Below are 15,618 nucleotides of genomic sequence, written 5' to 3'. Positions count from 1 at the left end.
GGGCTCCTAGCGAATTCTCTTTTTCTACGTTTATCCGTAGGACGAAGAAAATCTAATGGCGTTTCAATGCGTTAGGACGGAATTGAAACTCGTAGAACGAATTTAGAATCAAGAAGCAGTGTTAGATTTTAGACAATATCTCAACAATTTGTGACTCTTTATCAAATCCAACGGTACGTATGGAAAGGTGAATACATTTGCAAGTCATCTTTGACAGAAATATTTCATTTTTTGTTTAAACTCGTTCAGAAAAGAGAGGTAAAGCGCGGGTTGTGCTTAGTAGGACGGAAATTAGATCAAAAACCCTATGGCTATAAAAACGTTCTGGTCGTTAGTTTTCCGATCATATCACAAAAACGGTAAAAGATACCACACTGAAATTTCACCAGTGAAAGATAAGAGGTTTTCAAAAAATCAATACACTGAACACGAATTTTACTCAGAGAGTAAGTCACTTTTAATCATTCGTATGGATAAATTTCTAAAAGCGTAGTCTTCTCATACACTGAGTGACCTACGCTTTTATAAAATTCTCCAAACGAATGAGTAAAAGTGACTCACAACTGAGTGAAAGTGACTCACTCTCTGAGTTATTTTCTATTTCGTGTGGAAAGTTTTTTTTTCCTGCAAAACTGCCCATCTTGGGATGTATGAACGGCTTGTGTATAATTAGTATGTCTAGTTGGAAAAGTGATCCAAAAGCGGCACGCTTAGATTATTTTACAGGAGTCAGTATTTTTATACTGGGTTTTTATTTTTAATTGATGAAAATTTCAGTTACAATTCTAATGACCGTTATCCGTAAAGAATCAATTAAATAGACAAATTTTATTTTTTATCATTAAATGGGGTAAACAGAACTAACTCTGTACAAGTTCGGCTTAGATTTTCTATTTTTTTTAATTTTCCACAGATTTTTAATCTTTTACCGAACAGTTTCGCAATTAAAAAATCCAGTAAAACCTTACTGACTGGATTACTGTGTGTATGTTATGCATAATGGATGCACTGAACTACGCTAGTATTACAAATATGAATACAACTGATAAAAGCTGATTGACTGCCGTTATTTAATTTTAGTGCTATGACTTATACATTCTAGGAATTACTTGAGAAGAACAATGTAGTTTATTTTCGGAACATATTTACTATCTAGATAAAACAAAGAACTGAAAACAACCTTATCCTAGCTTTAAAACCTATGTGTTTCATCACTATGAACTTATGATTGACGGGTCTAAATTTGTCCAACGGTGAAAAAAAAAGGTATTTTTAAGTGGGCTAAAATAGATATACCAAACGGAACGCGGAAGAAATGTAAGAACAGAGATATTTCAAGGTTCAGAATCTATTAATAAAATACGAATTCCTGTTTGAAGGGTTGTGAAACTTCGTTGCGAAATTAATGTTGAGGTAACAACAGGGGCGATGACTTCCAAGATTGAGTGTAATCTTCAACAAACGACATAATTGAGTATAGGAATGATTGATATCAACATTTTCTTCACCGAAATGTGCAAAATTGTTTGTATTAAGATGTAAAAATATCACACCAATTTGATCAACTTTTCCAGACTTGAACGGGCGAAAAACCTTATTTTGTTAGAAAATATACTCGCAGACAAAATACCGTTTTCCGCGCAAAACACAACCAAGAAACCCCCGATAAACCTTTCCATAGAACTCATATCTAAAATTTATAAATTTTTGTATACAACACAATCAGATCAAACGGATTCACAAGCCGCCATCGGCCCACCAAAATCGAAGGGTAAATCAGAAAGCAAAATATAAAAAAAAAACATCACGTAGTAGAATTTAGCGAGACGCTAGCACTGCCTTTTTAAACGCTGACGATTTACTTAACTTCTAATTCATGAGTTTTCATTTCCTTTGAACTGGCAATTATTACTTTAATTTAGTGGAAGTTTATGTGGCTGGCAACTATAGACAAACGCTTTCCTCGTTTACAAACTTCAAAAACAAATCGACATCTAACAATGCAAACATTCTACCCAGAACAGACCAGAAACTGATTGACTTGAGATTTATTCTGAAATGAATCGTTTAGAATTCTTTTCGCATCCCAAATCAGTACACCGAAAGAGACACATGTACATGTACACATCCAGGCAAAATCACATCACCACTTTTCCAAATTACAACAGGAAAAAGGCTTTCAATGTCGTAACATATCAATGTCAAAAGCTACAGTAAAACAAAATGATATTGCAAAAATTTATAAACCTACCCTACTCATAAAAACAGACAAACAAAAAAGCCAAAACCATCCCACCGCAAAGCGATCATTGCTGCACTGTTAATATTAGAATTTTCATTGATCTTTCTTTCCTGAAACAAAAACAAAAAATTCTGGAGGACCAACGGCGCCAAGATCAGGAAACGCAACTCAAGAACAAATATCCCTTCCAATCGTACGCGTCATCGTCATCGCTTCACTCATCCGGTCACTCATCGCAATCGCCATACTCTGCTCACCAGCAGCAACCACAAGCGAGACAGCAAACGCTAAGTCCGCCACCGATTCCGCCACTACCGGGCGATTACTACTGCCAATCGCAGCCGGATGATCCGCGCCACCAGCACTACTAATCCGATTCCGGGAGTCATATTTGCGAGTTTCGCTACTCTCATTCACCTTTCATTTCTCACACCTAGCTGCTCTCTGCTGCTTCCACTAATCTACCGCTTATGTCTATTTCTATCCTTCCGATTGATTCAAATCACCAGTGCTGTTGATTCACAATGAACATCACCTTCGCTCAACGCCGAAACACCACGACCACCACCAAACTACCTACACTACTACTTGAACCCCTCCTGTCACACGCCTGCGAAAAGAACCAATGGAGAGAGACTGCACTGGCAACACTGAATACGTAACGCACAGACACGCTTGAATGCTTCCCTGTGTGGAGAAACGGACCAGAACTCCGATGAGATGACCCAAATGCTGAGACGAGAATATACATATCAACTTTTTTTTAGTGCTATGACAGTTTTGTGAATTAGTTGAAAAATATTACCACGGACTGATTTACATCGCATAAATTAGTTTTTAATAGATAAATGTGTGTGAGCTTAAATGATATTTTTTTTTGTTTTGATTTTTATTGATGTATTGTGTTTGTTGTTGAATGTTTAATGTTGAACCCACGTACCTTATACGATATTTCTTGAAGCTATGGAGAGATTTCTAGGACTGCGCTGGTTTATCCTAAGTTAATCTTGGAGATGACGAATCTGAAAACGGTAACTTAATATAACATTGATCGAATAGACAATTAGCCGAAGGCAAAATATTGTAGAGAATTTTTAAGAATATGTTCAGTGAATTAGTATTCTTCAGCTAGATTTATTAGAAGAAACTTATATGAATCGGACTCATATTTGATTCCCGTTCCCTCAAATTTGCCAACGCGTAGGTAGTAAATGTTGTGTCAATTACTCATATATGAGTGACATTTGATATTTGAGAAAAAAATTACTCATTCTATGAGTGACCTACGTTTTTAGAAATTTGAGTGACTTAATTTGCCGTGTAGGGCCAATTTGAAAGACTTCCAAGGCTGCTTGCTTCAACGTTAACATGATTTCAGTCGGCTTTCTTGATTTCCTCATTGAGGCTCCGTTCCCAAGGGCCCCTAGGTCTGCCTCTGTTGCGAAGTCCTACTGGGTTCCAATCCATGACTTGCTTGCTGATTACAATTCCACCCCTTGGCAGTGTGTGGACGAACCACTTCCGTTCGCGGGTTTCTGTTGATATCGACTTCTGATAACAGTTGGAGGCGAACCAGCCCAAGGCTGAAAGCCTCCCTAATAAAGATAAATAATAATAATTCTGATAACATCGACGATGGAGATCAATTTCTGGTTCAACAATAGAAAAGGGCCTATCAGCATTTGTAAACAAACCGTTCTAATGCCCTTTCCTCCCAAAGCGATGGCGGCCCACGCAAACCAGCACCATCATCAGATAGGGGAAAGTTTCCCCTACACGATGATGGTGTTAGTTTGCGTGGGAGGCCTTCGCTTTATGAGGAAAGGGCTTTAGAGCGGTTTGTTTACAAATGCTGATGGATCGTTTTCTATTGTTGATCCAAATTTGTGAGGCCACCAAGCGCGAATTAGATATCACAGGCATAGGTTTAATCAAGACCTGAGTGAGTTCTACTGATATGCATCATGTTTCGTTGACGTATAACAGAACAGATTTTACGTTGGAATCAAAAATCAGGATTTTGACTAATCTGATATGATCTTTCAGATATTTCGTAAGCTCGTAAAGGAAGTCATATCCTTCTTGATTCGTGCACCCGTGTTGATCCCTCCGTCTGGCGCTTTCTGGCTGCCAAGCTATTGGAAACGGTTGATTTTATCTACTGCTTGCCCTGATACTGTAAAGTTGAAAGGGTTGTCCATTAGAGTGATGCAAAATTTGAAATTTTCGCTCCATAGTACTTAAACGATTCCAAATCGGATCCTGACTAACCTCTCAAAATTTGAACCCATTTGGTGAGAAACTGAGATGGCACAAACCATTTGAAGTTTGTATGGGAATTATTATGGTAAAACCAAGATTTTTGTTCATGTCTATCTAATAATTCACCATATCGGTCTGCTTCAAAAGCTTTTAACTTTACTTGTAGGAAATTTTCCCTGCTACAACTTTGCTCAAGACCACTTTTTGATTAAATGCAAGTTATTAATGGTTCAATGCACTTATGTCTTATGATCATGCTCAATCAACTGCTCAGCAGGCAACATTGGTGTTTCTGGATCGTTCAATAGGACACAAAAATTATGGCTACTATGTCACACTGCAAAATACAGTGTTGCCTAGAGAGCAGCTGCTTGATCATGTCATAAGTTTACCAATCTCTTAAATAATTAATAACTATTTCCTGTCTCGTTTTACATAGCACTATTTCCTGTCTCGTTTTACATCTTCAGCAAAGTTGTAGCTGAGAAAATTTTCTATAAGAATGGCTATCGAGCTGTTTCGCAGCTCAATATGGAAAATAACTAGAAGGCAATGAACAAAAAGTTGAGATTTCCCATAGTAATTAACATGTAAACTTCAAATGGTTTGTGCGAAGTCTGTTTCTAACCAAATGAGTTGTAAATTTTGGAGGTGAATCACGACCCGATTTGAAACCATTTAAGCACTGTGGAGCGAAAAAGTCAAATTTTGCATCAGTCTATTGTCCATGTTGACATCTAACGATTGCATCCAATCAGCTGGAAACGGTCACGGTGTGCCAAATATGACATATTAATTTATGCAACATTTGTGCGGATAGCATGGGGTTAGCTTTGAGCATATGTGCTGATATGCGATCGACCCCGGGAACCTTGTAGGATTCCAGACTTCTATCTTCTACAATGATGGAGCCTCAGAGTAGACGCGAGTGATGCGCGTCTTCTCCGAGCCTGATGCCTGATGCCCTTGGCGGATGATGCCGACATGTACCGTCGAAATTTGAAGAGGTTGTTTGAAGTGTTCCAACCAACGTTTTAGCTGGTCAGTGGGGCAGTTAGCAACTGTTCAGTCGCGTCAGTCACAGGCATCCTTGGATTCATGCGTCGTTAGATATCCTAGAAGAGTCGAATATCGCTAGTGGTTGATAGTGGGAGTCCACGCACGCTCGTCCATCTCGTCTACACACATCCAGGTTGTTCGCATTCTTGATGGGCTACCATTACTCTTCTACGCTACCACCTTCCAGAACATCCACTGCTCGGGTCTCAAGTTTTTCACTGCTGGATGTGCAAGTCGGCGTATGTTGAATCAACGCGCGAGGGATCTGCCTAATGCTTAGGCGGACCTCGCCGTTTAGAAGGCGATGATAAGACGCCACGTCAGTGCTGCGCTTATTTCGGAAATCACGAAGGCTCCTCAATTTTCGCCTGCGCCGCACCATTTAAGGTTCAATTTACTTTGATGCTTTTTCGAAAAATTCAAGAGCAGTTTTTTTCGACGCGTTAGTTCAGATTGCAAAATGCTCGCACTATTCGATTCCTTTTGCTATTCTACACAAAATGACGCAAGCTTTTAGCAATCTGAAATAAGGCGTCGAAAAAAACTGCTTTTGATTTTTTCGAAAATGCATCAAAGTAAATTGAACCTTAATTAATTTTCATATCCTCGTTACGTTTATAGCTCACGGAAAATGAAATGGCAAAGAAAGAGCAAACAAAACCAATCGTTCGCTTTCGGAGAGGAGACCTACACCGCTTGCTTTCACTCACTCTGCCGAATAATTGAAAAGAGTTATACCTATTGTTGTTTATTAATTTATTTGATAAGGCTCAAAAGAAGTAACTTTACAGAGCCGAGGATTGTTGGTCACTATACAACACATCTTAAAACTATAGTCAAAAGGTACACCACAATAAACACTTTATCGTCCGCTATCCAAAAAGCCTCCTCCTCCATCAGACCTGGAGCCAATTCTAGTGGTTTCATTGTATGGTAGTTACGCCAACGGGGGTCAGAGCGCTTCCATTGCAGCAATGGACGCAAAATGTGGTCAGCACTCACACACTCATCACTAAACGGTTGCTTTTCAAAGTCGAAGACGCATCGACCGAAAGAACTGCTGATGAACAATGGTTGCTGCCGAGAAAACAGACGATCGCGTGGCACACATCGAAAGTGGCCTGCTTTTGTCGACAGCCGAGTGAACACTGAAGAGTTATATAGTTAAATTAATTTACCATCTTATGCACGAAAAATGTATAATTCACAGCGTTAAATTTGTTTTAATAATAAGTGTAACAAATGCCACTTAATATTTAAAAAAAATATTATTGTGTTGTGCATTTGTCCATTCGATCAATGCTCCTTAAAGTAAAACAAAACTAATTATTTATTATCAACTTGTACGTGGGTTCGATTGCGGATGTTATAAAAAATATTACACCAGATTGATTGGTGTCGATAAAACCAACAAGATAATTGTGCTGAATAAATGTTATTTTAATTGTTAATCGAATAACTAATAATTGTGAATTGTTTTAGTATGAGTCGTAAACAATAGTAGAACACTACTTTTTTAAATCAAGATTATCCCAAATGCAATGATCATAGTTTTATAAAGACTGTTATCTATTAATCATACAGTTAGTAGACCTATAAGTCAACTAATCAGCTCGTCAATACGTTCCACTATTATTTACTAACATCTAACCGAAACAACCAGTTGCCACCAAAAATTGTGTTCTGATAAACCAACATGATCACTAAACAAAATTGTTCTTATACGTTTTTCTCTTTGTTTGTATGTTTATTTTTTTCTTTATTTACTCACTGCGTAACCTGCGCGTTTTGTCACCACTTCTTGACCATCTCTGTAAAATTTCCCAAACAAACAAAAAACTCATCACCGCGAAACAAAATTTTCAAAATTTCACCACCTCCTGCCGCTGCCTAAATCCGAACAACAACCGTAGCTACAAGAAAACCGTCGTCTTTGACCCGAGCAAGAGCGAAACCTACCGTGCCCTGCAGGAGGGAGCTGGCGAGGGACTCCAGGAAGTGACCACGCCCGTCCAGACCCGTGCCTTCCACGGAAATCGTATGGTACCAGGCAAGGTGAGCGATCATCGGTCGGTACATTCTAAAGAATGACAATGATGACTTTAATCTATCGTTTCAGAAACCAACCGTGGCCCATCCAGCTCCCCAGCCAGAATACGCTCAGCACGTCAACTCGATGGGTGAATCGAACGAGAAGATCCACCAGAGTGGATCTTTCAAACGTTTAATGCATCACGTACTGTCGGAAACCGACTACTAGAGCACCCTCTGAGGAAGAAGTCGGATTCCGGTTTTAACCATATTATTTCTTCCTAGGTTAAGCATAAGAACAGATGAAGGAAACCTTGTTTCCTACAATTTTTTGGTTTTCTTGAGAAGAAGAATAAACGCTTTTAACTACTCTACTACTACTACTATTACTCATTTGAAACTGTCTGTTACGTTGATGAACCATAGGGCTTTAACAATTGAGCAATATCTTATGATCGAGGAAAGCATAGCAAACTATATAGTTATCCATTATTTATCAATTCTGTTGTTTGGATTACGAAATGCAGCACACTTTTAGTCTGTCACAAACGAGAGCTTCTGTAAGAAATCCTCACCGGTTGAGAAACAACCAAATGTTAGTAACGAACTCAGTGTAAATAAATCGTTTTAGGGCAACGTTGTTGAAAGGAGAAATTTTGTTGCCACTAAACTTTAACCAAAATGAATAAAAACAGAATATTTATTAGTGTTACCTACGTGCTTTATTAGTTTCAATTTTTGTTATGTTTCGAATGTTATAGCACATGTTTTCCGGTGTGCAGCCGATTTAATCGCAAGTTGTTCGGACCAACATCGGAAAAATGGGATCGAGTGCAAGTTCTAGTCAATTTTTCGATATGCTTTTCCTATCCGAAGGGAATAAAATAACACAAGAGGAGAAAGCTATCGAAATTTTAGTTTTTACTAAATCACTTCAATCGTAAGATCATCTATCACAACTTTTTTTTTAACTAGCGATCGAATTCATAACACAATTTAAATGAAAAACGTTGTGAAAACTCACGAATGAAAGAGTCAACAGGCAAATAGGCATGGTCATAGATCAGACAATGAAAGAAACGAGAATATGTGGCTCATACACACGTTTAGAGTATAAGTTAGCTTCTAGCTATGAAGGCTTTTGTGACGAGAAAGGTACCGAAATTAATTCAATAAAGGTAGAAAAACAATCGATGATTCAGGGTTTTTTTTTCCTTATTCCGAATATCGATTTCACATTCCCTAAAACCCTAACAGAAACTTCCACATTAGGATCCGATTCATTATGCAAATGATTGTAACGAAGTCCGATGTATTTTATATGATTTAAAAAGGTAACTTAGGGTGACCCCTAAAAAACAGTTTTTTTTGACATTAACTGTTCATGCATTGATTTCTTGCAAATTACTTGTTCTACACACTTGAATAACTTTTGATGGCGCATGATTTTTTGATGTATAACTACGTCTGTGATTTCTATATGGAGGTACACTTTGTAAAAACCGAAAATGGAACATGTAACAAAATTATGAAAGATTTTGAACGTTAATAACTCGGCTGCCTCTGGAAAAATTTCAATAATTTTATCACCAATCGATCAGATATATTTCTACGCATCTGTTAAATTTAAGACGCTATCATTTTTCAAAATGTCATTAGTGAAAATTGTACGAATGTGCAACTGTTGCTTATATATTTGAAATTATCACCGATTGCCTACGAAAAGCGATTTCCCTAACACAGATTTCAAAGTTGAATTCCATCCGGTCTCACCAAACGATGTTTGTTCAATCACCGCGTGATGAGTGGTGGTGTTCTCCAGTACACAACGAAAGGCTGTCCGCAAACAGCTAGCTACCAAGGATTCAGGTCCAATCACCGTGGGTGGTGGTGTCCGGTCGTCGGCATCAGCTGCAGCAGCAGCAGTACTTTCAGCGCGTTGCGTTGAACATTGTTCTCCAGTACACAACGAAAGGCTGCCTGCAAGCAGCGAGCTGCAGCCCACATGAGCATCCATAGAAGGAGGAAGAAGCCGCACCGTTATTGATCGGAATCAGTAGCTCTTCGTGAGTCGCTGTGGGCCATCTATGTCAAGCGCGTCATACTAAAGAGTATATAAACAGAGAGAACCCCGCTCAAATTCCTATTCCTATACAAAACACAAGCTCCTGCTGCAGTTAACAAATAAGATTTATTATATAAGACCACGTAGTCCTACGTCACCATTGCGTTCAACCCCATAGGGCTGTCCCTTGTAGTTTTTTTTTAAATAACTAAGTTGCTGTAACTATGTTGGAAAGTTAGCAATATTTTTTGTTGATAAACTTGCTATTTTCAAATGTTAATATCTTAAAAAGGAGCAAATGGATTTTAATGCTTTTAGTTGCATTTGAAAGCTCGTGATTTCGATCATATATAGTGTAAAAACTACGGGAGCCGTTTTTGTTTAGCTTAATTCATTAACTTTAAAAAAGAACGTATATTATCACGAAAATTTATAATAACTTTTCACATAAAAGAGGTAGCAACAAACATGAATACTAAGATGAAACTGTCGGAAGAAAAACTTTTTATTTTAGTGTCCTCTTTCACGGTCCCTTTCATCCAATGAATACCCCCCGTATTCAAGGTAATTTTGTGGTTTTGCTGCCCCCTCGGTAAAGATGAAATTCTGTGCTCTTTTTTTTTCAAAACAATCACACCAAAATCAGAGATGTCCAATTTTTTAATTACTCGATTAACAACTAATCGATTATTGTTTTGTTCGCTGTGCTGCCATTTTTCCACCAATGAGAGTGCAGCACGTTTGAAACGATCGGTGATGATCCTCTGGAGATATTAATGCTTATATCGGCATGATATAACCGATTACAAATATTTTACTTTTCGGTTCGTTAATCGATTAATCGATTATTCGAATGAAAATCGGCCATCACTAGATGAATGTGAAACGTCATTTAAATATAAGGACCGTACATAAATTATGATACAATTTGAAAGGGACCGGGGCTAATCACAAATCACGTCCCACGGTAACTGAAATAAACACGAGTGTTCACCGGTTGGTAACAACTTGGTTGGAACTACTACTCATTGTAGCAAGAAAACTGTCGGTACACGGGAAAAAATCCGATTCCATTTTCTTGAATAAAAAATCATGAAATCAAAAAACTTGCCATCCCATGAAATCATAACAATGATCAAGGAATCAAGTAATCGAAAGCAATAATGATATAATCTTCTTCTTTCTATTTCATGACAAACGGCCTTTGTAATATAGCTCACTCGGGTCGGTAGTACGAAACGACCAAATTGTTGGCAAGCTGCTTCACGAAGTAAATTCGAAGGTGATACATGTGTGCTGTTAATGGGAATTTTTGTGTCTTTTCTCGATTGTGGTCAAGCTATGTCCTCAACCATGTATATTGCAACAGAGCAGGCAAGCAATATATCATTATCGTTCTACCCAGTGCTGTTAATTTTCATATCATTCGATTGAAGAAGTACCAATACAATCATTCAATCAACTCTGGGAAAACGAATTCTCACAAGACCATAATTGAGTCACTCACTATCATTTGATATAGGACAGTGGAGTATGGAAGAAACCCAGCAAAATGGTCCCGAACAGACAAGTCGACCCGATGTCACATCAATGTAAGGCAAATTTAAGTTCGATGTCGACCCAATGTCGTGTTGTTGTCGGGTCAATTCTGGGTTTATGTCGGGTCAGCATCGGGTTGGGGTTTGGTAAAAGTCAGATTGGTGTCGGGTTGGCTTAGCTTTTTCGCTGGAATGTCGACCAGAGCTCCGTCTATGTTTAGGTTACACTCAATTGAATGATACACTAAAAAATTCCACACGTCATCATCATGTGTCTCACACTTAATTTTGCGTTTATTGTGAAACACATCCATTTCATGTGTGAATCTTATGCTATGAATCATGCCTGAACACTATGGATTTGAATTGTTTTTTTTTTTTTTTTGGTTTTTTTTTTCCGTCGATCTGGTTTTCCGTGCTGAGCACCAATGCTACCGACGTGCCAGGAAGGCAGCTCCCACACCTGGACCCTACCTATCGACCCATCAACTCATGAACCGGGGACCAACGGCTTTAATCCCCATCCGAAGGAAGGCGTGATCAGAGATGTTATGCCTCAGAACATCCCGGCGGCGCCGACTGGGATTGAACCCAGGCCTGCTGGGGTGAGAGGTAATCACGCTTACCACTACACCACCGGCGCCTTTTGGATTTGAATTGTGACACACTTGGATTCTATGTGCCTCATTTGGTGATATCAATAGCTTTGCACATCATAGTTCAATATTTTACAATATTCTACTTTATCGACTTCTACTTTACCGGCTCTAAAAATGAATCGACAAATATATAAACAAAACTGCCAGAGGCCAGAGCTTTCACATATCTTTTTAATGGGTCTGATTTGGGATTCGGTCATGGACTGTTGGGGTGTGCTGCTGCCGGAGTCTTCGTTTGATCTCACTGTTGTTCTCATATATGAGGCGAGTTGATAAGATAAAGTCACAAGTCTTGTTTTCGATGTTTACCTTTCTGAGCAAGCAACTCACATCGCATTGAAATGCAAAACACATTAAATCCATCTGTTTTGAACAGTAGTGTGATTCAATGTGCAATACACTTGAATAGATAGTGAAAGGTTTTCAACATTTGAAAATTTGAAACAATATAAATTAACGTGTATAACACATTGATCCAAGGTGAAATACACTTAAAGTAAATGTGATTGTGCATTTAAAAAATCAAGTGTTTAAACACTTCGATCAAACGTGTGGAATTTTTTGAGTGTAGGTATCTCTTGTAAGCTTTTTGCCTTCCATCTTATACAAGTACCGATAGTCTAGTGGTCAAAGTATGGATTTAATGATCGTAAGGTTCTTGGTTCGAATCCAGTATATTGCTTTATTTTATTTATTTTTTTATATGTTTTGGTTTAAAAACTAAAAGTTAAACACATGAATTTAATTCATGATTTTAACTCGGATGATTCATGATTTTGGGAATCTTGGGTGCGTTACGCAAACATAGCTCATGATGTCATGAATATTATTCATGGTTTATTTTCATAACATGAACATACGCTATGTTCATGAAATCATGAGTCATTTTTCTCATTTCGGATTTTTGATTTGTTCCAGTGTAGACGGTGAAATATCCTCGCTGTTTGATTTGCTCAAGTTTAGTAACCTCTAATTGTACTCAACCTGCCATTGTATTAAGGGCCAAAAAAGGTTTGGGTGAATCCGTGGGCAACATCGTCCACGTGCATTCCACTGGATAAATGAGAATCTCCTTCCAACAACAAGATCAGACAACCGGTCAAAAGACAGGCCATCCAACAGGAAGATGCCCCAATGAGTAGGGAGAAGAGCCCACCCTCTATTCATGCAATGTTAAAGACAGGGAGTTGGCATTTCCACTCTCGCCATTTCGCTTTAATCGGGTGCGCTGGTAGACCCTCCCTCCCTAACCCAGCATTTAGCAATTCATAAAATAATATGAATCTAAATCAATAAACAAATCAAGGGAAAAACATGAGTTCATTGTTGTCAGAAAAGTTAGCATTTTGATAAGCTTTCAAAAAACCATAAGTTTTAAAATCCTAAAAACGTTTTTTTGTTATTGAAAAATGCAACTGTACCAAACCTGTGGACTCTTGACAATCCCAAAAAAATAACTATACTTTAAATGCACCCAAAACTTCCATGGCTGCCTGACTTTTAGAACTCTTGACCAAGGAATCAAAAATATCTCCAAATGACAAAATGACAAACGATCAACGAACCGAATAATAACGCTATGTCAGAAGTGAAAAGCAATGAAAATCATCTTCATCAAATCAATCAAATCATCATCAAAACACATCTTTTTCGTTCTTTTTCATGACAAGCAGCCCGTGCGAAACAACTCATTCGGTGTGGTAGAAAGAAACGAGCAAATTGTTGGCAAGCTGCTTCACGAAGTAAAGCCGAAGATGATACACGTGTGTTAATGGGAATTTTTTTGTTATGTCTTTTCTCGATTCATATCAAGCTATGTCCTCATCCGTGTATATTGCAACAAAGCAGGCAAGCAATATATCATTATCCTTCTACCACTCGGATCGAGCTATGTTACAGAGCGAGTTTGTCATGGTAGTCGTAGCAACCGTTTTGTCTGTATCGTTGGTTGCTTTATGTGTTTGGATTCGCTGCTCTTGACTCGTTAGGAACAGCAAGAATTCTCAGAATTCAGATACTCTTCAGACTTATAGAGCTCGAGAGACATTTAAAACTACGAGAAATTCTGGTTCTCAGTAATTCCCTATTCGACAGGATCTTTGCGATTTCCAGCAACCTTTTAGAGTTTTAGAGCTATTCGAAAGTCTGAGAACTCTATGACTGCAATAGCTGAAGAACTTCACAGGCCTTATGAACGCTCAGCGTTGTCGAAGCCACTACAGACACGATTTCTAGAGCAGCATCTAAACTTAAGACTTCAGGTAAGGCTGGACCCGATGGAGTTCCGTCGATTATTTTTAAAAAGAACATCACTTGTCTTTTCATTAAAAGGGAAGCAAACGTGACGTAAACAACTACCGGGGAATCACGTCGCTGAGTGCTGTATCAAAACTTTTTGAATTGGTTGTCATAGAGTCCCTAAATGCGCATTTCAAGCCATATCTAAGTATAGATCAACAAGGATTCATAACTGGGCGTTCCACAACTACGAACCTGCTGTGCCTAACGTCTTACATCACAGACAGTTTGATTGCTCGGACCCAAACGGACATTATCTACACAGATTTTACGACAGCCTTCGATAAGCTGAACCACGAAATTGCGATCACTAAGCTTGATAGGCTAGGGATCGGTGGAAATCTTTTGACATGGTTTCGTTCATACCTCACGGAGTGCCAACTGACAGTAATTTTGGGTACTTGTCGCTCAGCAAGCTTCTGCTCTAAGTCCGGTATACCTCAGGGTACCCGAGCAAAGTCGGTTAACAAAATGAAAGCAAATCGATATTAAAGTGTGCAGTTCCTATCATAATGAAAACTCATTTTGATTTCAATTGTTGCGACATAAGTCTGATATCATATTATGCTTTCATTATGCAGTCAAGACTTTTTAAATGAAATCAACTTAACTTGAAGTTCTGCTGTTTACGTCTTGTTTAAAATTTAATTGAAATTTATCTGTCCTTGAACTAATGATTATTGTTTATTTGATTTGTTTAACACATTTTAGGTCATTCGTGACTTGTCCGGGGTGAGATTGGAGCCCAAGTCTTTCAGCTTGAGAAACATGAATGGTAACCATTTACTCCAGGCCCGTATTCAGTTAAACATTATGTATGCAAAATCAGTAATCAAATTGATTTCATTGAAAGCAGGATTAGTTTTCCGTTTGCTTCAACAGTGTAAAATTTTGCTCTCATTTTTGCTGTGTGAGATCAACTGGAGTATTCAAAATAAGTTACATCATAACAGTTAATTTTGATTTCAATTTGATCTTTAGCTTTGCTCGGGTAGCCATCAGGGACCATTGGTATTTCTCCTTTACTTCGACGACGTTCACCATGTTATCACAGGGCCACGATTATCGTTTGCAGACGATCTGGGTGTTTTTCTGCGCATCCGCTCACTCGCCGACTGCCGTTCTCTCCAAAATCAGATTGACATCTTTGCTGACTGGTGTAATCTAAACCGACTGGTGGTCATCCCAGCTAAGTGTACAATCATTACTTTCTCACGCAAGAAACAACCGATTATTTTCAACTACATATGGCACGACTATCGAACGGGTGCATTGCGTGAAAGACTTAGGCGTTGTTCTGGACTCAAAGCTGACATACTCACACCATATATCGTATGTCGTCGACAAAGCGTCCAGAACTCTTGGCTTTGTCTTCGAGATTACTAAGAACTTCACATACATTTACTGCTTAAAATCGCTCTATTGTTCTCTCGTACTATCTACGTTGGAATAATGCTCTGCAGT

At 38.4% G+C, this 15,618-nt stretch overlaps 1 protein-coding gene across 5 annotated transcripts in view; it reads left to right on the top strand.

Annotated features, from left to right (window-relative positions):
• Zasp66 (PDZ_signaling and DUF4749 domain-containing protein Zasp66) overlaps positions 1-8,306 on the top strand; it is a 115,343-nt gene extending 107,037 nt beyond the window's left edge. For all 5 annotated transcript variants that reach the window (XM_065224688.1, XM_065224687.1, XM_065224690.1 and 2 more), the window contains 3 exons: positions 1,727-1,771; positions 7,477-7,618; positions 7,683-8,306. In XM_065224688.1, the coding sequence (XP_065080760.1) occupies positions 1,727-1,771; positions 7,477-7,618; positions 7,683-7,823 (328 nt within the window). In that variant the 3' untranslated portion in view covers positions 7,824-8,306. The remainder of the gene's footprint in view (positions 1-1,726; positions 1,772-7,476; positions 7,619-7,682) is intronic.
• The last annotated feature ends 7,312 nt before the right edge of the window (positions 8,307-15,618 follow it).

This window comes from Ochlerotatus camptorhynchus, unplaced genomic scaffold (genome assembly GCF_037179485.1).
Source record: "Ochlerotatus camptorhynchus isolate MF236.1 unplaced genomic scaffold, CSIRO-AGI_Acam_v1.1 ptg000213l, whole genome shotgun sequence".
In the NCBI taxonomy this organism is placed as follows: Eukaryota; Metazoa; Arthropoda; class Insecta; order Diptera; family Culicidae; genus Ochlerotatus; species Ochlerotatus camptorhynchus.
The sequence above is the reverse complement of the archived record's forward strand: the minus strand, read 5'-3'. Positions and strand labels throughout refer to the sequence as shown.